At 48.0% G+C, this 22,850-nt stretch overlaps 1 protein-coding gene across 1 annotated transcript in view; it reads right to left on the reverse strand.

Moving 5' to 3' along the window:
* The window catches only part of SNX9 (sorting nexin 9), a 378,115-nt gene that overhangs the window by 109,630 nt on the left and 245,635 nt on the right, over positions 1-22,850 (reverse strand). Inside the window, 2 exon segments of the mRNA XM_030198382.1 lie at positions 10,639-10,769; positions 22,451-22,568. Coding sequence (XP_030054242.1) covers positions 10,639-10,769; positions 22,451-22,568 — 249 coding nt within the window.

Here is a 22,850-nt window from a genome sequence, read left to right on the forward strand (position 1 = left end):
ACCAGACTCGGACAAGTGCAGAAGGTAATCAAGCAAGGTCTGTGTAGGACAAGAACGAGGATCTAGGGCCTTGTTGTCACACCAGATGGCAAACCTCTTCCATTTGAAAGAATAACACCTCTTCATGGAATCTTTCATGGAAGCAAGCAAGACTCGGGAGACACCCTTAGAAATGCCCAAGGAGGCAAAGTCTACGCTCTCAACATCCAGGCCGTGAGAGCCAGGGACTGGAGGTTGGGATGCAGAAGCGCCCCCTCTTTCTGAGTGATGAGGGTTGGAAAACACTCCAATCTCCACGGTTCTTCGGAGGACAACTCCAGAAAAAGAGGGAACCAGATCTGACGCGGCCAGAAGGCAGCGATCAGAATCATGGTTCCACGATCCTGCTTGAGCTTCAACAAAGTCTTCCCTACCAAGGGTATGGGAGGATACGCGTACAGGAGGCCCTTCCCCCAATGAAGGATAAAGGCATCTGACGCTAGTCTGCCGTGGGCCTGAAGTCTGGAACAGAACTGAGGGACCTTGTGGTTGACCTGAGTGGCAAAAAGATCTACCAAGGGGGTGCCCCACGCTTGAAAGATCTTGCGTACTACTCTCGAGTTGAGAGACCACTCGTGAGGTTGCATTATCCTGCTCAACCTGTCGGCCAGACTGTTGTTTATGCCTGCTAGCAGATAGATGGCTTGGAGAAACATGCCGTACTGCCGAGGCCAAAGCCACATCCTGACGACTTCCTGACACAGGGGGCGAGATCCAGTGCCCCCCTGCTTGTTGATGTAGTACATAGCAACCTGATTGTCTGTTCAAATTTGAATAATTTGATGAGACAGCAGATCTCTGAAAGCCTTTAGCGCGTTCCAGACCGCTCGTAACTCCAGGAGATTGATCTGAAAACCTGTTTCCTGGAGGGACCAACTTCCTTGAGTGTGAAGCTCATCGACATGAGCTCCCCACCCCCGGAGAGACGCATTTGTCGTCAGCACTTTTTGCGGCTGAGGAATTTGAAAGGGACGTCCCAGGGTCAAATTGGAGCGATTTGTCCACCAATGAAGGGAATTGAGAAAACTTGTGGACAGCTGGATCATGTCCTCTAGATTCCCCGCAGCTTGAAACCACTGGGAAGCTAGGGTTCATTGGGCTGATCGCATGTGAAGATGGGCCATGGGAGTCACATGAACTGTGGAGGCCATGTGGCCAAGCAATCTCAACATCTGCCGAGCTGTGATCTGCTGAGATGCTCACACCCAGGAAACAAGGGACAGAAGATTGTCTGTCCTCGCCTCGGGAAGGTAGGCATGAGCAGTCTGGGAGTCTAGCAGAGCTCCTATAAATTCAAGTCTTTGTACTGGAAGAAGATGGGACTTTGGATAATTTATCACAAACCCTAGTAGCTGCAGGAGTTGAACAGTCATCTGCATGGACTGTAAAGTTCCTGCCTCCGAGGTGTTCTCCACCAGCCAATCGTCGAGATAAGGGAACACATGCACTCCCAGCCTGCGTAGAGAGCACCGCCACGACTGCCAGGCATTTTCTGAACACCCTGGGTGCAGAGGCGAGACCAAAGGGTAGCACACAGTACTGAAAATGCTGTGTTCCCAGATGGAATCGAAGATACTGTCTGTCAGCTGGCAGTATCGGGATGTGAGTATAAGCATCCTTTAAGTCCAGAGAGCATAGCCAATCGTTTTTCTGAATCATGGGAAGAAGGGTGCCCAGGGAAAGCATCCTGAACTTTTCTCGGACCAGATATTTGTTCAGGGCCCTTAGGTCTAGGATGGGAAGCATCCCCCCTGTTTTCTTTTCCACAAGGAAGTACCTGGAATAGAATCGCAGCCCTTCCTGCCCCTGTGGCATGGGCTAGACCGCATTGGCGGTGAGAAGGGCCGAGAGTTCCTCTGCAAGTATCTGCCTATGCTGGCAAGCTGAAGGACTGAGCTCCCGGTGGGCAATTTGGAGGTTTGGAGATCAAATTGAGGGAGTATCCTAGCCGGACTATTTGGAGAACCCACCGGTCGGAGGTTACAAGAGGCCACCTTTGGTGAAAAAACTTTAACCTCCCTCCTACCTGCAGATCATCCGGCACGGACACTTTTATCTCGGATATGCTCGCCTGGAGCCAGTCAAAAGCCTGTCTCTTGCTTTTGCTGGGGAGCTGCAGGGGCCTGTTGAGGCGCACGCTGTTGAGGTGAACGAGCGCGCTGGGGCTTAGCCTGAGCAGGCTGGCGGGCAGGTGGATTGTTCCTACGCTTATTATAAGCGTAGGGAGCATTCCTGCTCCCCCCATAAAAATGACTACCTGATGAGGTAGATGCTGAAGGCGTCCAGTGGGGGAGTTTGTCGAATGCGGTGTCCCACTGGTGGAGCTGTTCTACCACCTGTTTGACCCGCTCACCAAAAATGTTATGCCCCCCGACAAGGAGCATCCGCAATCCGCTGCTGGACTCTATTCTCCAGGTCAGAGGCACGCAGCCATGAGAGTCTGCGCTTCACTATACCTTGAGCAGCAGCCCTGGACGCAACATCAAAAGTGTCGTAAACACCCCTGGACAGGAATTTGCGACACACCTTCAGCTGCCTGACCACCTCCTGAAAAGGCTTGGCCTGCTCCGATGGGAGCTTATCAACCAAGTCCGTCAGCTGCCTCACATTGTTCCGCAAGTGGATGCTCATGTAGAGCTGGTAGGACTGAATCTTGGACACGAGCATAGCAGAATGGTAGGCCTTCCTCCCAAAAGAGTCCAGAGTCCTAGACTCCCGCCCCGGGGGGCGCCGAGGCGTAATCCCTAGTACTCTTGACTTTCTTGAGAGCCAGATCCACAACTCCAGAGTCATGAGGCAACTGGGTCTTCATCAACTCCGAGTCCCCGTGGATCCGATACTGGGACTCAATCTTTTTGGGAATAGTGGGATTACTTAAGGGTTTCGTCCAGTTCACCATCAATGTCTGCTTCAGGACATTATGAAGAGGAACAGTGGACGATCTTGAACATCTCAGCCCTGGGCTCATCCTCAGTAACCACTGGGAAGGGAATGGCCGTAGACATTTCCCGGACAAAATGACGAGAAAGACAGACCCTCAGGGGGAGACAGCTTTCTCTCTGGCGAAGGAGTGGGATCAGAAGGAAGACCTCAAGATGCCTCATCAGAGAAATGTGGACGAGGATGTGGAATCCACGCGTCTCCTCGGGGCCGGGTCCGAAGGAGGTCGGTCCCGGGGGGCCTGTATCGCAGGAGCCCTCGAGGCAGGTGGAGACCCACTCGATGGCTCACTGGTACCACTGTGGGATCTCTGGACAGCCATCACCTGCGCTCCGGACGTCGATGCACCCTCCGATGCCGACATCGATAATGTCGATGGCCTCGGTACCGCTGGCTCAGTCGACGGACCGGACTCCGAACAACAGGTCCCACTGAGCCGATCTCGCCGCCTGGGTCCTCTTTTTTAGCTGAAGACACAACGTGCAGGCGTTGGGACGATGACCAGCTCCCAAACACTGAAGACACGAGACGTGCCTATCAGTGAGCGAGATTGTCCAGTTACAACGCGTGCACTTCTTGAAGCCGCTGGCAGAGAAATCGTGCCGGCGAGGTCAAAATTCACGATGGTGTCGAAAAGAAAGACATCAGAACAGGGAAAAACCCGTAAGGGCGGCCAAAATGGCCGCTCACGACAAAGAAAGGTAACTTACGGGCAAAACTAAAGAAGTAGAGATAAGAAACTTTTTTTTTTTTTTTTTAAAGAACGGAAAACATGAGCGAACTCGTAGAAACACACCGGAAATTGGCGAAAAGGTGCCGAAAATCGGCGAAAATGCTGCGAGGGCCTCTCTGGGGCACAGAACTACTGAAAAACAGCCGTCCTGAGCTGCGGAAAAAAAAAGAGACTGAGGTGCACGCTCACGATACAGGCGGGAAGACGTTCGCGCATGTGCACGCGAGGGCTAGCAAACTTTGTTGCTAGGAACATCTTCCGATCTGGGGCTGCTGTCAGACGTCACCCAAACGTGAGAACAAGTAGCCTGCTTGTCCTCGGAGAAAGTGAATGATACATACATGTAGCAGGTGTTCTCCGAGGACAGCAGGCTGATTGTTCTCACGACTGGGTGACGTCCGCGTCAGCCCCCATCAACCGGAAGAAGCTTCGCGGGCGGTCCGCACGCAGGGCACGTCCACTGCGCGTGCGCGGCCGTCTTCCCGCCCGTGCGCGACCGCTCCCGCCAGTTGAATGACAAGCAAAAAGATGAAAACGCAACTCCAAAGGGGAGGAGGGAGGGTAGGTGAGAACAATCAGCCTGCTGTCCTCGGAGAACACCTGCTACAGGTATGTATCATTCACTTTCTCCGAGGACAAGCAGGCTGCTTGTTCTCACGACTGGGGTATCCCTAGCTCTCAGGCTCACTCAAAACAAGAACCCAGGTCAATTAAACCTCGCAACGGCGAGGGTATAACAGAAAATTGACCTACGAAGAACAACTAACTGAGAGTGCAGCCTAACCAGAATAAATTCGGGTCCTGGAGGGTGGAGTTGGATTTACACCCCAAACAGATTCTGCAGCACCGACTGCCCGAACCGACTGTCGCGTCGGGTATCCTGCTGGAGGCAGTAATGTGATGTGAATGTGTGGACAGATGACCACGTCGCAGCCTTGCAAATCTCTTCAATAGTGGCTGACTTCAAGTGGGCCACTGACGCTGCCATGGCTCTAACACTATGAGCCGTGACATGACCCTCAAGAGCCAGCCCAGCTTGGGCATAAGTGAAGGAAATGCAATCTGCTAGCCAATTGGAGATGGTGCGTTTCCCGACAGCGACCCCTAGCCTGTTAGGGTCGAAAGAAATAAACAATTGGGCGGACTGTCTGTGGGGCTGTGTCCGCTCCAAGTAGAAGGTCAATGCTCTCTTGCAGTCCAATGTGTGCAACTGATGTTCAGCAGGGCAGGTATGCGGCCTGGGAAAGAATGTTGGCAAGACAATTGACTGGTTAAGATGGAACTCCGACACCACCTTCGGCAGGAACTTTGGGTGGGTGCGGAGCACTACTCTGTTGTGATGAAATTTGGTATATGGAGCATGAGCTACCAGGGCCTGAAGCTCACTGACCCTACGAGCTGAAGTAACTGCCACCAAGAAAATGACCTTCCAGGTCAAGTACTTCAGATGGCAAGAATTCAGTGGCTCAAAAGGAGGTTTCATCAGCTGGGTGAGGACGACGTTGAGATCCCATGACACTGTGGGAGGCTTGATAGGGGGCTTTGACAAAAGCAAGCCTCTCATGAATCGAACGACTAAAGGCTCTCCAGAGATGGCTTTACCTTCCACACGATAATGGTAAGCACTAATCGCACTAAGGTGATTCCTTACTGAGTTGGTCTTGAGGCCAGACTCTGATAAGTGCAGAAGGTATTCAAGCAGGTTCTGTGCAGGGCAAGAACGAGGTTCTAGGGCCTTGCTCTCACACCAAACGACAAACCTCCTCCACTTGAAAAAGTAACTCTTCTTAGTGGAATCCTTCCTAGAGGCAAGCAAGACACGGGAGACACCCTCAGACAGACCCAACGCAGCAAAGTCTACGCCCTCAACATCCAGGCCGTGAGAGCCAGAGACTGAAGGTTGGGGTGCAGCAACGCTCCGTCGTTCTGCGAAATGAGAGTCGGAAAACACTCCAATCTCCACGGTTCTTCTGAGGACAACTCCAGAAGAAGGGGGAACCAGATCTGACAGGGCCAAAAGGGCGCTATCAGAATCATGGTGCCGCGGTCTTGCTTGAGCTTCAGTAAGGTCTTCCCCACCAAAGGTATGGGAGGATAAGCATACAGGAGGCCGGTCCCCCAATGAAGGAGAAAGGCATCCGACACTAGCCTGCCGTGTGCCTGAAGTCTGGAACAGAACAGAGGCAGCTTGTGGTTGGTCTGAGAGGCGAAAAGGACCACCGAGGGGGTGCCCCACTCTCGGAAGATCTTGCGTACCACTCTGGAATGGAGCGACCACTCGTGCGGTTGCATGACTCTGCTCAGTCTGTCGGCCAGACTGTTGTTTACGCCTGCCAGGTATGTGGCTTGGAGGAGCATGCCGAACTGGCAAGCCCAACGCCACATCCCGACGGCTTCCTGACACAAGGGGCGAGATCCGGTGCCCCCCTGCTTGTTGACGTAATACATTGCAACCTGATTGTCCGAATTTGGATAATTTGGCAGGACAGCCGATCTCTGAAAGCCTTCAGTGCGTTCCAGATCGCTCGGAGCTCCAGGAGGTTGATCTGCAGATCCTTCTCCTGGAGGGACCACAGACCCTGGGTGTGGAGTCCATCGACATGAGCTCCCCACCCCAGGCGAGATGCATCCGTCGTCAGCACTTTCATGGGCTGCGGAATTTGGAATGGGCGTCCCAGGGTCAAATTGGTCCAAATGGTCCACCAGAGCAGTGAAGTGCGGCAACTGGTGGAGAGGCGGATGGCATCTTCTAGATTCCCGGTGGCTTGAAACCACTGGGAAGCTAGGGTCCATTGAGCAGATCTCATGTGAAGACGAGCCATGGGAGTCACATGAACTGTGGAGGCCATATGACCCAGAAGTCTCAACATCTGCCGAGCTGTGACCTGCTGAGACGCTCTGGTCTGCGAAGCTAGGGACAGGAGGTTGTTGGCCCTCGCTTCGGGAAGGAAGGCCTGAGCCGTCTGGGTATTCAGCAGAGCTCCTATGAATTCCAGAGACTGGGTTGGCTGGAGATGGGACTTTGGGTAATTTATCACAAACCCCAGCAGCTCCAGGAGTTGAAGAGTGCACTGCATGGACCGGAGGGCTCCTGCCTCCGAGGTGTTCTTGACCAGCCAATCGTCGAGATATGGGAACACGTGCACTCCCAGCTTGCGTAGATACGCCGCCACCACCACGAGGCACTTTGTAAATACTCGTGGGGCAGAGGCGAGCCCAAAGGGCAGCACACAATACTGAAAGTGCCGTGCGCCCAGGCGGAATCTGAGATACTGTCTGTGAGCTGGCAGTATCGGGATGTGAGTGTATGCGTCCTTTAAATCCAGGGAACATAGCCAATCGTTTTTCTGAATCATTGGCAGAAGGGTGCCCAAGGAAAGCATCCTGAACTTTTCTTTGACCAGGAATTTGTTCAGGCCTCTCAGGTCTAGGATGGGACGCATCCCCCCTGTTTTCTTTTCCACAAGGAAGTACCTGGAATAGAATCCCTGCCCTTCCTGCCCGGGTGGTACGGGCTCGACCGCATTGGCGCTGAGAAGGGCGGAGAGTTCCTCTGCAAGTACCTGCTTGTGATGGGAGCTGAAGGATTGAGCTCCCGGTGGACAATTTGGTGGCAGGGAGGCCAAATTCAGGGCGTATCCGCACCGCACTATTTGGAGAACCCACTGGTCGGAGGTTACGAGAGGCCACCTTTGGTGAAAAAAGTTTAACCTCCCCCCGACCGGCAGATCGTCCGGTACGGACACTTTGAGGGCGGCTATGTTCCCGTGGATCCAGTCAAAAGCCCGTCCCCGGCTTTTGCTGTGGAGGCGCAGGGGGCTGCTTGGGCGCACGCTGTTGACAAGAACGAGCGCGCTGGGGCTGTCCCTGTGCCTGACGAGGCCTTCGGGCCGGCTGGGTGTACCTACGCTTTGCAAAAGAATAGGGTGCAGCCTGCCGGGCCCGGGAAAAACGTCCACCTGCAGAGGTGGATGCTGAAGGCGCCCGGTGGGAGAGCTTGTCGAGGGCGGTTTCCCGCTGATGCAGTTGGTCCACCAGCTGCTCGACCTTCTCACCAAAAATATTATCCCCCCGGCAAGGGACGTCGGCCAGTCTCTGCTGGGTGCGGTTGTCCAGGTCAGAGGCACGCAGCCATGAGAGCCTGCGCATCACTATACCTTGGGCCGCAGCACGAGATGCCACGTCACAGGTGTCATAGATACCCCTGGACAGGAACTTTCTGCACGCCTTCAGCTGCCTGACCACCTCCTGATAAGGCCTGGACTGCTCCGGCGGGAGCTTATCGACCAGGTCCGCCAGTTGCTTCACATTGTTCCGCATGTGGATGCTCGTATAGAGCTGGTATGACTGGATGCGGGTCACGAGCATGGAGGATTGGTAGGCCTTCCTCCCAAACGAGTCCAGAGTGCGAGACTCCCGCCCCGGGGGCGCCGAGGCGGTATCCCTCGAACTCCGTGCCCTCTTGAGAGCAGAATCCACGACCGCCGAGTCATGGGGCAATTGGGGCCGCATTAACTCTGGGTCAGAGTGGATTCTGTACTGGGATTCCGCTTTCTTGGGGATGATGGGATTAGATAGCGGTCTCATCCAGTTCCGCAGCAGTGTCTCTTTGAGGACATTGTGCAACGGCACCGTGGAGGACTCTCTAGGTGGTGATGGATAGTCGAGGACCTCGAGCATCTCAGCCCTCGTCTCATCCACAGAGACCACGGGGAAGGGAATGCAGATAGACATATCCCTGACAAAAGAGGCAAAAGAGAGGCTCTCCGGGGGTGAGAGTTTCCTCTCCGGTGAAGGCGTGGGGTCAGAGGGGAGGCCCGCAGACTCCTCTGAGGAGAAATATCTGGGGTCCTCCTCTTCCCCCCACGAGGCCTCTTCCTCGGTGTCGGACATAAGCTCATGTAGCTGAGTCCTTAACCGGGCCAGGCTCGACGTCGAGGGACCGAGGCCTCGGTGTCGTCGAGCGGTGGACTCCCGCGCCGGCGGGGACGAAGCTCCCTCCATCGACGTCGACGGGGACTCCACCTGCGTGGCGGTCGAGACCGGCGCCGCAAGTGGCGGCAGTGTCGACGGCCTCGGCACCGGGCTAGAGCTCGCCGGCGCCACTGTCAACGGCGCCGAGGGCGCAAGCACCCCCGGCGCCGGCACAGCCTGGCGCATCAGCCCTTCCAGGATCCCCGGAAGGATGGCTCGGAGGCACTCGTCCAGGCCCGCTGCCGGAAAAGACGGTGGGGCCGGTAGAGGTGTGGGTGCCAGAAGCTGCTCGGGTCCAGGAGATGGCACCGAAGTGCTGGGACCCTGACGCGGTGGTACCTCCACAACCGAAGGGGATCTCTCCTCTCGACGAGGACGCTTCGGCGTCGACTCCTTGCCGGCACCGGAACCCTGGTGCATCGAGGGCGACCGATGACGGTGCTTTTTTGATTTTTTCCGATGCCCGTCATCGGCGCCAGGTGGAGCAGAGGAGGAGGAGGTCGATCCCCCTCGGTCACGAGGAACCGGGTCCGACAGGGTTCGGTCCCGAGGGCCACGGGCCGAGGGAGTGACCGGGGCCGATTGCCCACGCGGCCTCTCACCCCTACCTTCACCGGAGGACCGGCAGGCCGACGGGACCTGTGCTCCTGGGGTCGATGCCATCGGTGCCGATTTCTCGGGCATCGATACCGGTACCGAAGAACCGGCCGTCGATACCGATGCCGTCGACGTCGAGGGGCCGGCGCAAGTTCCAAAAAGACGGTCCCGAAGAACTTGCCTCGCAACCTGAGTCCGTTTCCGGAGACCGAGACACAGAGAACACGACTTGATATTGTGCTCCGGCCCGAGGCACTGGAGGCACCAAGCGTGGGTGTCGGTCTGCGAGATCGGCCGGCCGCACCGACCACACTTTTTAAATCCACTCGGGACCTTCGAGGACATCGACGGAAAAATCGCGTCGGCGAAGTTAAAGTCGTCGATGGTGGCGGTAATCACACCTCGAAAAAGGAAATCGACCGTGCGGCCACTAGGCCGCAACGCGACGCCCCCGCTAGAAACGAGGGAAAATGGGAGCGCGTGCTCCTTTTTTTTTTTTTTTTTTAACAGAAAGAAAAGTGGAGCGCGCGGCAACGAAATAAACTAAAAAACAAGAAGTTCGCGTAAACGCGACGGTTTTTCCGGGGCTGAAACAGAGAGAGCGGCGAAGGCACGACTCTCTCCAGGCGCGGAAAAAAAGGAACTGGCGGGAGCAGTCGCGGCGGTGGACGTGCCCTGCGTGCGGACCGCCCGCGAAGCTTCTTCCGGTTGATGGGGGCTGACGCGGACGTCACCCAGTCGTGAGAACAAGCAGCCTGCTTGTCCTCTGAGAAAAGACACATACACAAGGATTAACACCAGCTGCATATACAGTAACAGGACTTGCTAATATTCACTTCTAGCAGAGAACATTTTCATGTATTTTTTCTAACTTCATGTGCGATTTTCCTTAAGTTAGTCACCTTTATTTCTATCTAATTTATGTAACTCCAGGTACCCTATGTTTCACTTCCTCTTACATCCTATGCTATTAAGATGTTTTAATATGTATTGTGTTAACATTGTAAGTAGCATACTATTCCATAACGTGCATTGTTATTTCAATAATTTTTTCTTCTATAATTGTCTATTGCCTATGTCCAGATTATTCTTGCTGTACACTGCCTTGGGTAAGTTTCTTCAAAAGTGGTAAATAAACCCTAATAAATGTATTTATTGGGATTTATTAACCACCTTCATGAAGAGATGCATCCAAAGCGGTTTACAGCATAACTCTAGACAGGATTTAGTTTTATATATCCACAGAATATGAAGTGTTTGCTAAACTTCTGCTTTTAAGACTGATTGCCTCAGGACTGATCTGTTTGTGTACCCTTTTCCTTCCTTCCCACTAGGATGTTGGATTTATTTCCTACCTTCTCATCTCTGAAACTGAGGAACTGCTGGAACACTTCACTTTCTGAAACAACTGGATGGCGACACATCCTGGTCATCCAACTCTGCAACCTCTCCATCCGCATTTTGATAAACTCTTCTTCAAAACGGCCTGGAGATGAATACAACTTAGCTTTAGAAGGTGTCAAAATAGTATTTTTACATCCATCTGAAACCTTATATGCACTATAAAGTTAAAAATCACAGAACTGACAAGGAGGCATATTTTCAAAGCACTTAGCCTCCCAAAGTTCCATAGAAACCTATGGAACTTAGCCTCCCAAAGTGCTTTGAAAATATGCCTCAAGGTAAACTAGAAGCCATTTAAACAAAAACTTCAGTATAAATAGGTAGGAGGGAGTTTCAGTACAATTACTTATATTTAGCTTATTTATTCTACCCTAAATATGGTCTTTGGGTTCAGGATGACAGGTTGATAACTATATAAAACAGACAAGAAACAGATGACACCTAAATGAAACTAGAAGAGATGAGTTCCAGAGCTTAATTTGAAGTTTGACACCTACCTAGTCTAATAGAAGACATATGGCAGTGTATCACAAACAAGATACCAAACACAAGAAAACAAGAGGATGACTAGTAGATGCATTGAAAATCAAGGAACATATAATTTTGAGGACTCAAGACAGAAGAGGGGGTAAAGGAAAGAGAAAAGGGTGAAGGTATAGAAGGCAATGAAGGTGGTGCAGACATTTGAATGCAAATGCAGTATCTTTAATGGGTACTCAATAGAAATCAAACAAACACTCCTCTACTTTAATGGGTACTGAAATTTGATGGGTAGCAAAGGTGAAGGAATGAAAGGTAGAATTAAATGAGCACACTAAGGAAGTTAGTAGTATCAGGTGGACACAGTCAAGACTAATAGGCAGGACAAAGCAATTTAGCTGGGATGAAGACAGCCTGAACAGCAAGTCACAAGTGCTGGTTAGAGAAGAAAAACATTTCTGACTAACAAAGGGGTCCTGAATGAGAGAAGAGCAGAGACTTAATATGAGAGGAATGAAGGGAAAAAAATCAGGATCAAATTCATGGCTGAGGCTGGTAGCAAAACTATAAAAGAGGTGCAGTACACTATCAAAGAAGTAAAACCAAATCAGAGGTGAGCAACAGTTAGAGGAACTATATAGCGATCCAAGAACCAGCTGAGAACCAGGGCTCAAAATCCACTCCCCCTCCTCAGCACTCCTTGTGGCCTTGAGCAAGTTGCTTATCTTCTGTTGCCTCAAATATTCATGTAGATCAAAAGGTTCATTGGGCCACTATTCCTGAATAATAATAATGCTGTAAGACATCATTTGGAATGGTGAATAAAAAAAATCAAATTATTACAGGAAGCTTTCATCGGTAAAGACAAGAACTTCTGATTCAGAAGTATTCAATGAAAAATCAACTGTATTCAATGAAAAGCAGACTGTACCTAGACAACTATAAATAAGACATAAGTAATATGATAACATACTGAAAATGTTAGAGAGTAGACAGAGCGATGGTAGGGGAGGGAGGTTTAGGAGGGTGGGGGGGGGAAGGGTTGAAAAGGATAGATGAGGCATGTATGTGTAGAAATGTTATGGCAGGTTACTGGATAGTACGCTTGGTGTATTAGACATGTTTTATCTACTGTGAAGTTTATACTTGAAAACAATAAAATAAATGGTAAAAAAAAAAAAAAAACATAAGTATTGCCATACAGGGACAGACCGAAGGTCCATCAAGCCCAGCATCCTGTTTCCAACAGTGGCCAATCCAGGTCACAAGTACCTGACAGGATCCCAAAAACGTACAATACACTTCATGCTGCTTATCCTAGAAATAAGCAGTGGATTTTCCTTTATGACGCCATTCAAACCTTTTTTAAACCCTGCTAAGCTAACTGCTTTTACTACATTCTCTGGCAACAAATTCCAGAGTTTAATTACAAGTTGAGTGAAGAAATATTTTCTCCGATTCATTTTAAATTTACTACTTTGTAGCTTCATTGAGTGCTCCCTAGTCCTAGTATTTTTGGAAAAAAATGAACAAGCAATTCACGTCTACCCGTTCCATTACACTCATTTTATAGACCTCTATCATATCTCTCCTCAGCCGTCTTTTCTCCAAGCTGAAGAGCCCTAGCAGGTTTAGCCTTTCCTCATAGGGAAGTCATTCCATCTCTTTTATCATTTTTGTCATCTTTCTCTGTACCTTTTCTAATTCCACTATATCTTTTTTTAAGATGCGGTGACCAGAATTGAACATCAAAAGATATGAAAAGGCAAGATTTGAACTTAGTAAACCCAGCCCCGTAAGATAAATGGAAAATAGAGAGGACTAAGTATCAAACTGTTAGAACAGACTAACAGGGATTAAGAAGATTTAGTATTTTTTATATCAAATCAAACTAGGGCTATATACCACTAAAATTCCTATTAGGGTTCAGTGCAGTTTACAACAATTAAATGCTATCTTACAACTAGTGCAATTTACAACACGATGCTAATATGCATAAGTAAGAAGATAATGATTAGTGAGGGAAAAACAGGAGATCATAATCAAGAGTCTCAGAAATCTCAAGAGGTCTTTGGAGTTGAGCAGGCATTTGTTTGGTTGTGGGAACAAGAAGGTGTTTAAGTTCTTCCTGAAGCTTTGGTAGTTATCTGTTCTAATGCTCACAGGAAGTGAGTTCCATAGAGTGGTTCCTAATACCAGGGAAAGAGCTAAAAACCCTCCTGAATCTAGCTCTCTTGCGTGGTAGAGGGGAGAGGTACAATTGTTCCTTAAGTCTCGTTGATCAGGCTAAACTCAATGCATTAATTAGGAAACTGGATGTTAGGCCATAGAGTACGTGAAAGACTATACAAAAGCAACTTTGAACCTGACTCTTCCAGCCATGGGGAGCCAGTGCAATTAGCCAAGTGCAACACTGTCATATCTCTTCAGTCTGAAAATCAGCCATGCTGCTGTATTTTGTATTGTCTGTAACCTCTTTAGGTATTTGGACTTAATGCCGAAAAACAGGATGTTGCAATATTCCAGATGTGGCAAGATCAACATCTGGATGAGCAAGGCAAAGGTTTTCTCATCAAAGATCGATCAAACAAGTCGTAGCTGTCTCACTTCAAATAATGTTTTCTTCCAGAGAAAACTGATTTAGGAGGAGAAGAAGAGTGGAGTCAAGGATTACACCAAGAACTCTAACCTCTATTTCAACTGAGATTCATCTACCATCGTATAATGTTATTGAGGAGGGAACTTCTATCCCTCGGTTGTGGAACCACAGAATCTAGGTTTTCATCACACTCAATTTTAGTTTACTTGCAAGGGTCCAGTTTTGTATAGCGTCCATCCCAGTTTATCTGGGTAAGATCATAGTTAGGAGGGAAAAGAGAAAGTAAAAGCAGAATGTCATCAGCATAGGAAAGAAGGAGTTCTCCTAATCACAAATGGAGTGAGCCCAGTGAGGACATGAAGAAGTTGAACAGAACGGGTGAATGTGGGAAACCTTGTGGAACACCACAGGCTGGGAACCAGTAATGGGAGAAATGGTGATTTTGTTTAACCAAGTAAAATCTATTGGATAAGAATTCCCTGAACCATTTGAGGACCAGGCCAGGGATGCCAATTTGATCCAGCCGCATGAGTATCAGGGTGTGATCGACCGCATCAATGGCTGCTGAGATTCTGAACTGGAGCAGTGGTATCTGATTTCCCTTGCACAGGTGCTGTTTAATATAAGTGGTTAGGGTGAGCAGTAAGGATTCTGTACTGTGCGCTGGCCTGAACCCAAATTGAGATTGGTGAAGGATGGAGAAGCCTCCAGGTACAAGGTAAAATACCTGCTGACAAAAGTTTCTAGCATCTTCGAGAAAAGGGGGATGCTGGCTACAGGGCAGTAGTTTGCTGGTAATGACATATCAAGACCTGGACTTCTCAGTATGGGAGTGAGGATCATCTTTCCCATGTCAAGAAGAAATGAACCTGTCTCCAACAGCCTGTTAAGAATCACCTCTAATGGAATAGCAGGGAGCAGGGTGACAGGACAGTAACTGGGACACAGTGGGATCTCGAGCATTTCAACAGGAGTTTTTTTTACTGTGTCATATGACAAGAGGTGAAATGAGGACTAGTTTTGGTCTGACTTGTTATCCTGCTTAGGGCATATTCCCCTTACAGGCTGTATTGTGGGGTCCAGAGTTGATTCCCGAGTTGAGCTGGCGATGGAGATATCAGATTGAATTTGCGCGATTTTATTGGAGAAGAAGTCTGCTAAGGTTTGGGTGGTTGGAATAAGTTGTTGTAGAGAATCAGCCACTGCAGTGGAAGTTAGACTTCTTACTAAGGTGAACAGCTTTTTGTTATCTAGAATGTCTTGGCTGCTGTAATAGGATTGTTTTGCACTGGTGACCTTAGATTTGTAATGGCGAAAGGCAAGCCTTCAGTTAAGTTTAGCAGGAGAATAGCTTATTCTCTAGTGTTTTTCAAGATGTCAGCATTCCCTTTTTAGCTTAGCTAGCTTCTCAGTGTAGCATGGGGTCGTTTTGGTTGCCTTAACCTTTTTGGTCCTGATTGGTGCGACTTTGTCTAGCACCAGATTCATATTAGTGTCCCAGAGTGATTTGAGTGATTCATTGTTAGAGGTACATGAGGTGATATGAGTCTTTGAGGCTGGACCAGAAGGTGGTTGCATCTATTTTTCCTCTGGTGGATATCAGTTTATGGGGTTTATTCTTGGATGGGCACAAGAAACAGATATCTATGGTGAAGTTGAGCTTAAAGTGATCAGACCAAGGGATGGGGTCCCAGTTGAATGAGCCAACTAAATTGTTAGGAAGAGAGGCAATGACATCAAGGGTATGACCAAGCTCATGGGTGGGACCCATGGTAGGTAGAGTGAGTCCTCTCGTTTCTAATAATGTTTTGAAGTTCCTGACATTCGTGTTGTCATCATTCTCTAGGTGTAAATATAAGTCCCCTAGTATAACCAGCCTGGAGAAGTGTGAAAGAGTCGCTGGAATGACCTCAGCAAACATTTGCTCAGATCTGGGCCAGGGAAGTGGTGGATGATAAGCGAGAAGGCGGCCAATCTGGCCTGATTCGACAGAGCCATCTGCTAAAGTGAATAAAATGTATTCTAGTTCTGGAGACAGGTAGGATGTGACTAAGGCAACCCAAAAGAAGCTTTTATAGATGAGTGCAAGATCGCCCCCTATTTTACCTCTTCTTAGGTAGTGTAGAAAATTGTAGCCTGGAGGTAGAAGGTGAGGTAGGTCAGGGCTATCTACTTCCGTTAGCCATATTTCCGATATGAATAGGAGGCCAAGGTAGCTAGATTCAAGGATATCTTTGATTATGAAAGACTTCTTTCATACAGATCTGGAACTGACATATGCAACAAGTACTGGAATTAAACAAGGTTTGCATTGTACTGTTAGAATGTGTCTGGGCAGGAATGACAGAAATTGTATCCTGGATGACGCAGTTTGATCAGACACGGCCTGGTTAGAATGAGTGGTGTGGGGACACTAGGGCTGGTGGGAGCCTTGGTAGAGACCAAGTGAGTTCCTGTTCACAGCATCAATTGATTAGCCTATGAGGTGTGTGTTTTTTGGGGCCTGGACTTTCTGAATGAGATGTGAATCACGGGGTGTGGTGGTGCTCCCAAGTAACAGGGGAAATGCAACTAGCAATACCCAGCATGGTCAGGCATATCAGTAGGAGCCACCTCATTATGGCTGTGTGAACCTGGGTTCTTACTGTGATTTAATTTATAGATGATCAGAGTGCAGCTGTTGTTGGTCTGTGGCAGGATACCAGTGTACACATGTGGCGTGGTTAGATACCTGTCTTCTTTTTGCAGTCGGACAGATTTTGACTCAGAGTAGGAGGCTAAGGATGCTGCCGTTGAGGGATTGGCTACTCAGTCTCATGTTTGGTTATTCCTCTCAAGGTTTATTTACCTATGTAGTCAAGAGAATCGGTTTTCCTTTATAACTGGTGTCTGATGCGAGTTCAGTGAGGGTGTGGGCACTGGGCCAGTTTTCATGCACTGCCGGTCGCTCTGAAATCTGCTATATCTTAGGATAGTCTCTTCCTTCCCATTCACATTAATTGATTTGATTACTTTATTTTTTTTTTTTTTTGTCTATTAGATTGTAAGCTCTTTGAGCAGGGACTGTCTTTCTTCTATGTTTGTGCAGCGCTGCGTACGCCTTGTAGCGCTATAGAAATGCTAAATAGTAGTAGTAGATAGTCTCATGAACAAGAAAACATCTGTACCAAATAAAATGTTGTCTGGATGATAATTAGGCTAGGAGTTAGACAAATAAGCTCAACACATAGTCCTTTGAAAATGTGGGATTTGCAGTTCTTCCAAGTGCAGAGTAACTGAAGAAAAAGACAAAATCAGCAGTTCAGTCTCCAGCTTTAACGTGAATTATACAGCCAAAAACACTGCTTAGGGGACAAACTATGATATCAAGAATAATGTGCTCTATCCTGCTCTGTAGCCGATTCAGAAGAAAGGCGCTTGTTTTTCAATAAGTTCCTACCTTGTGGGACATCCTATAATCAAGCATGGCAGCAGGAAAGATGCTTTTATAGAGGAGACCTTTATGGTTTTAATTCTAAGTGGAATTCTGTGCACTTCCAAACTGCCATTTTTCAATAGTGAGTCATACAGACTTACAGTAACTATAGGTACTTTACCTCCATTACTGCCAGCAAAGCTAGGTCACAAGAGTTCAAAGTGTCCATGCACTGAGAAGAATTATAGCTCCATATGGATTGTTAGCCCTCATGGCATTCAAGGAACTTCCAGCCGCTTGTGTAATTACCACTGCTAGTAGAAAGAGTTCCGACTAAAGGTAGGACAGGGCAGTGAGAAAATCTGTCCACAATTGCAGTGATTGTGGCACGGTGCTAAGGTCTCAAAGCTGCAACACGTAAGAGCAAGTTGATGGATGTATCTGAAAAATGAGCAGTAGAGAACACATATGAAAATGCTTCTCGGACTTTGCTATTCTTTTTTTTTCAACTTTAATTTTGTAGCCAGAATCCTGTCGTTAACTCGCGACAGGATTGTGAAAAATTACAGAAGGACCTTACGAGACTGGGAGACTGGGCGGCTAAATGGCAGGTGACGTTTAATGTGAGCAAGTGCAAGGTGATGCATGTGGGAAAAAAAGAACCTGAATTATAGCTACGTCATGCAAGGTTCCACGTTAGGAGTTACGGACCAAGAAACGGATCTGGGTGTCGTCGATAATACACTGAAACCTTCTGCTCAGTGTGCTGCTGCGGCTTGGAAAGCGAATAGAATGTTGGGTATTAGGAAAGGTATGGAAAACAGGTGTGAGAATGTTATAATGCTGTTATATCACTCCATGGTGCGTCCGCACCTTGAGTATTGCGTTCAATTCTGGTCGCCGCATCTCAAGAAAGATATAATGGAATTGGAAAAGGTGCAACGAAGGGCGACGAAAATGATAGCGGGGATGGGACAACTTCCCTATGAAGAAAGACTAAGGAGGCTAGGGCTTTTCAGCTTGGAGAAGAGACGGCGGAGGGGAGACATGATAGAGGTATATAAAATAATGAGTGGAGTGGAACAGGTGGATGTGAAGCGTCTGTTCACGCTTTCCAAAAATACTAGGACTAGGGGGCATGCGATGAAACTACAGTGTAGTAAATTTAAAACAAATCGGAGAAAAATTTTCTTCACCCAACGCATAATTAAACTCTGGAATTCGTTGCTGGAGAACGTGGTGAAGGCGGTTAGCTTGGCAGAGTTTAAAAGGGGGTTAGACGGTTTACTAAAGGACAAGTCCATAAACCGCTACTTAATGGACTTGGGAAAAATCCACAATTCCGGGAATAACATGTATAGAATGTTTGTACGTTTGGGAAGCTTGCCAGGTGCCCTTGGCCTGGATTGGCCGCTGTTGTGGACAGGATGCTGGGCTCGATGGACCCTTGGTCTTTTCCCAGTGTGGCATTACTTATGTACTTAATATTCTTGCTCAGGCAAATATCAGGAAATATACGGAAACCTTTAGTGCAGTTTGGGGCGTAGCCACGGGCGGGCCTGGACGGGCCACTTTCCCTCCAGGCCCGCCCACCCAACATCCTTCGCTGCTGTTGCTGCCTTTTCTCCCGCGGCTCCTGGTACGGCCGTCCGGGAGGCAGCGTTCAGTGTTGCCTACCTGCTCTGAAATAATTCTTCTCCCCAGGGTCCGCTGCATCGGTCCCTGCATTCTCTTTTTCGTCCGTCGCACAGCGCTGCCATTCTCAGGCAGCTCCGCTCCCCCCTGCAGCGTCCATCTGACCCTACGTAAACAGGAAGTGCATAGAGAGGGCCGGATGGACGTGGCAGGGGGGAGCAGAGCTGCCTGTGTGAATGGCAGTGCTGCGCGACGGGCGAAAAAGAATGCAGGGACCGATGCAGGGGAGCCTGGGGAGAAGAATTATTTCAGAGCAGGTAGGCAACGCTGAATGCTGCCTCCCGGACGGCCGTACCCTGAGCCGCGGGAGAAAAGGCAGCATCACAGCAGCGAAGGATGTTAGATGGGCGGGCTTGGAGGGAAAGTGGCTGAGAGCTGCTGAACATGGGAGGAAGAGGAGGAAGGGGCTGGAGATCTGCTGGACAAGGGAGGAAGAGGAAGAATGGACTGGAGAGCAGGAGGCGACTGGATGGAAGGGAGAGAGCTGCTGGACATGGGAGGGAGAGGAGGAAGGGGCTGGAGAGCTGCTGGACAAGGGAGGAAGAAGGGACTGAAGGGAGAGAGCTGCTGGACATGGGAGGAAGAGGAGGAAGGGAGAGAGCGTCTGGATGTGGGAAGAGGAAGAAGGGGCTGGAGATAAAGAGCTGCTGGATGTGGGAGGAAGAGGAGGAGGGGATCTGGATGGAAGGGAGAGAGCTGCTGGATGTGGGAGAACGAGGGGGAGGAGAACTGGAGGGAAGGGAGAGAACTGCTGGTACAGCACAAAGAGGGAGGGAAGGGAAACAGAGATACCAGACCAAGGAGATGAAGGAAAAGGGAACAAATACTAAACCTACAGTGTGTGGGAGGAAGGAAGGGAGGGCGGGTGGGCAGGCAGGGAATCAAGCAACCAAACCAGATGCTGGAAAGGGGAGGGAGTGAGAGGGAGAGAAGCTGAATGGGGTAGGGTCAGAGAGGGTAGAGATATAATGGCACTGGGGACAAAGAGAGGGGAGAAGCTGGACAGAGAAATATAGGGACACAGAGTAAGGGAGATACTAAACATGGAGGAAGATAGAGGTACAGAGATGGAAGATGGATAGTGGACATGGAGAGAGAGTAGAAATATCAAATGGACATGAGACCTTGGTGAGTTAAGAGAAGGCAGAAGGTTGTAGAAACCAGAGCCTAGGACCAACATGACTTGGAAAAATAAAATGAGCAGACAACAAAAGGTAGAAAAAAGAATTTTATTTTTCTATTTTGTGATTAGAATATGTCAGATTTGAAATGTACATCCTGCCAGAGCTGGTGTTAGAATATGGCTGAGGCCCAAGGCAGATATTTAGGAGGGGACCCCAAAGGCTGCACCTTCTTCAGCTTCCAGCTGGACTGGGGTTCTCTCTGGCTAGTGGGCCAAACACAGTTGCCCTAATTGTACCTCCCCTAACACTGTCTCTTGCATGTGCTATCATATTTTGCACAGTATAAGAGAAAATGCATCTCTTTATATTTCTCTGTGCTCTGCTAAATGCATGGTCTGGCCTCTTGGGATTTTGATTTCATTTGTTTATGGTTTGTGGTCACTTATTCTGTATTTGGCATTTGTGTTCTGTGTGTGTGACCAAAGTATTCTGTTAGCATCCATTTTCTATGTAGTATTCTATAGTACTTTGGCTTGTTTCTTCATAGATATATTGATATTTTAGGGCCCCACTGTAATATTTAGGGCACATTTGGGGGAAGCATATGTGTGTTGGCGGACCGTGGCTCAGTGGAGGATGAAGAGTGCACCCTCTTATATTTCCCCTAGCTCTCAGTGTGGCCTGCAGCCACTGAGGTCAGTATTGCTACTCCCACTGAAGTTATTGGGAGCGGGGTAGGTGTGCGGTAGGAGTAGGTGCGTGGGCAGGGCAAATCAGGTGGTAGGTGTTTCTCTAGTGCTCATCCATCCAACCTGTTGGCCCACCCAAAAATTGCCTTCTGGCTACGCCACTGGTTTACAATCTAGAACATAATAAAAAATGGGAGATAACATACTTAGGACAAGATACAAGAGAGAAGGAAGGGTAGAATTACAATTGTGATAGAACAGAGGGTGGGGTAAAACGACAGGGAAGCTCTATACCATCTAGAAAACCTAGAGTTGCGTCTCTTAACAGAGAGGTAATTTATTGATAGGCATCTGCAAAAAAAAAAATCAGTTTTTAAGATCAGTTTTGAATTGTGTCACTGAGTAATGCAGTCTCAGCGAGCTGGGGAAAGTGTTCATTGTCGAGGACATTGTACCGAGAATATAGTTTCTCCAATATGTTCATGAACAACAATGCAGTAACCGGGAACAATCAATTGGTTTTGTTGAGCAGATTTAAGGGTTCTATTTGGACAGTAAGGAATGAGACGTCAAGAAACGTAAAGTGGTTCATTCGAAGATAAAGTCTTAAAGACAAGAAACAGAATTTTATATGTAATTCACTGAGTCAAAGGTAGCCAATGTGCATCCTTTAGATAAGATGTAACATGATCATATTTCTTAATCTTCGCTATGAGTCTGATGTCTGCATTCTGAATGATTTGTAATCGACATACAGTAATCAAGTTGTGTTATGACTAATGAATGGAGTGGAGAAGGCGAGATCAATGATTGTATAGAACGGATCAACCAGAGTCTATAAAAGTAGTTGCAAACTAGCTACAGAAAAAGACAACCTTAAATTTTAAAGGGTTCAAAACCAATTTGTGTTCAAGCCACTCTGTAATTGCTGTGAGCTTTTGACTGAAAATGTCGCGTTCAATGGTAATGTTGGCGTCCATAGTATAAAGTATTCGAATATCATATGCACAGACGTACATGGTGAGTTCAAGTGTCTGAGCCAATGTTAAAAGAAAATATTGGTGATAGGACAGATCCCAGAGGTACGCCTACATTAGGTGTAAATAGTGCAGGCAGTCATGAAAGGTGACAGTATAGGTCCGGTTCGACAGGTAAGAGGTAAATCAGTCAGGAACAGTGCCAGAAATACCTATGGATTTTAGGTGGCGCAAATGAATGGAATGATCAATCAGATCGAAAGGAGCGATCTATTGAAAGAAGAACCGATTTACGTAGATCAAGTGCACCATAGATGAAAGTTTTGCTCTCTCCTGCTTTATTATCAGTTCTCTATTGTCAGATTCTTCCCCCATTCTTATTTCTACATTATTTCCCATCATGGTATGGTGTTCTTTTCTCTTGTTTTTAATTTTTGAAAATAACTATTGTACACTGCTCTGTTACTGCTTAAAGGAAGAGCAGTAAATAAAATGAAAAACTCTTGATTTATGGTTTAACAGACCATGGTCCCATGTTATATTTTTATGAATTACCTTAGCTTGGGAGGTTGTTCCCTTAGTTTAGCAATACCACCAAAGAGGCTGCAGGTTGCAATACTGAGGTCCCAATTGTAAAGTAGGCAGTTATACAAAACCATATCATTTCTATTATCTTAGATTTATTCCAGACTTCAGTGGTTAGAAGAAACTGCTCTTAAGGGAAATCTAACCTCTTTGGTTTCTTTAAAGATTATTTCATTATTTCCAAGTCAAGACAACTCACCTGTGACTTGTTTGTCTGGAAGGCAAGGGATTGGAATGGCTGATCCAAACTTGACCAGAAGACGTTCATACAACCAGTCAAAGTGCTTATATCTGTGGTTGACTGACCGATTAGTGTTCTGTAAAACAATAAGAATACCTCATGTCTTCTGCATTCACCAGTGGCAGATCTTGCTGTACTAGGGGCCTGATTTACAACATATTTTTTCTACCCTCCCCCCTATACATATAGAATAGAAAAAAGACTTAGCAAATTAAGTCATAGGTCACACTGAATCCAAAGCTAGCATTGCTTCTTACTCATAGCAAATATAAGCTCAAGCAGGTACAATGTACCTTCCTAACTATTTCCAGTATAAATTGTGTACTCTTTATGGAAAAAATTACATGTGTGTGGTAGA

The sequence above is a fragment of the Microcaecilia unicolor genome, chromosome 3 (genome assembly GCF_901765095.1).
Source record: "Microcaecilia unicolor chromosome 3, aMicUni1.1, whole genome shotgun sequence".
NCBI lineage: Eukaryota > Metazoa > Chordata > Amphibia > Gymnophiona > Siphonopidae > Microcaecilia > Microcaecilia unicolor.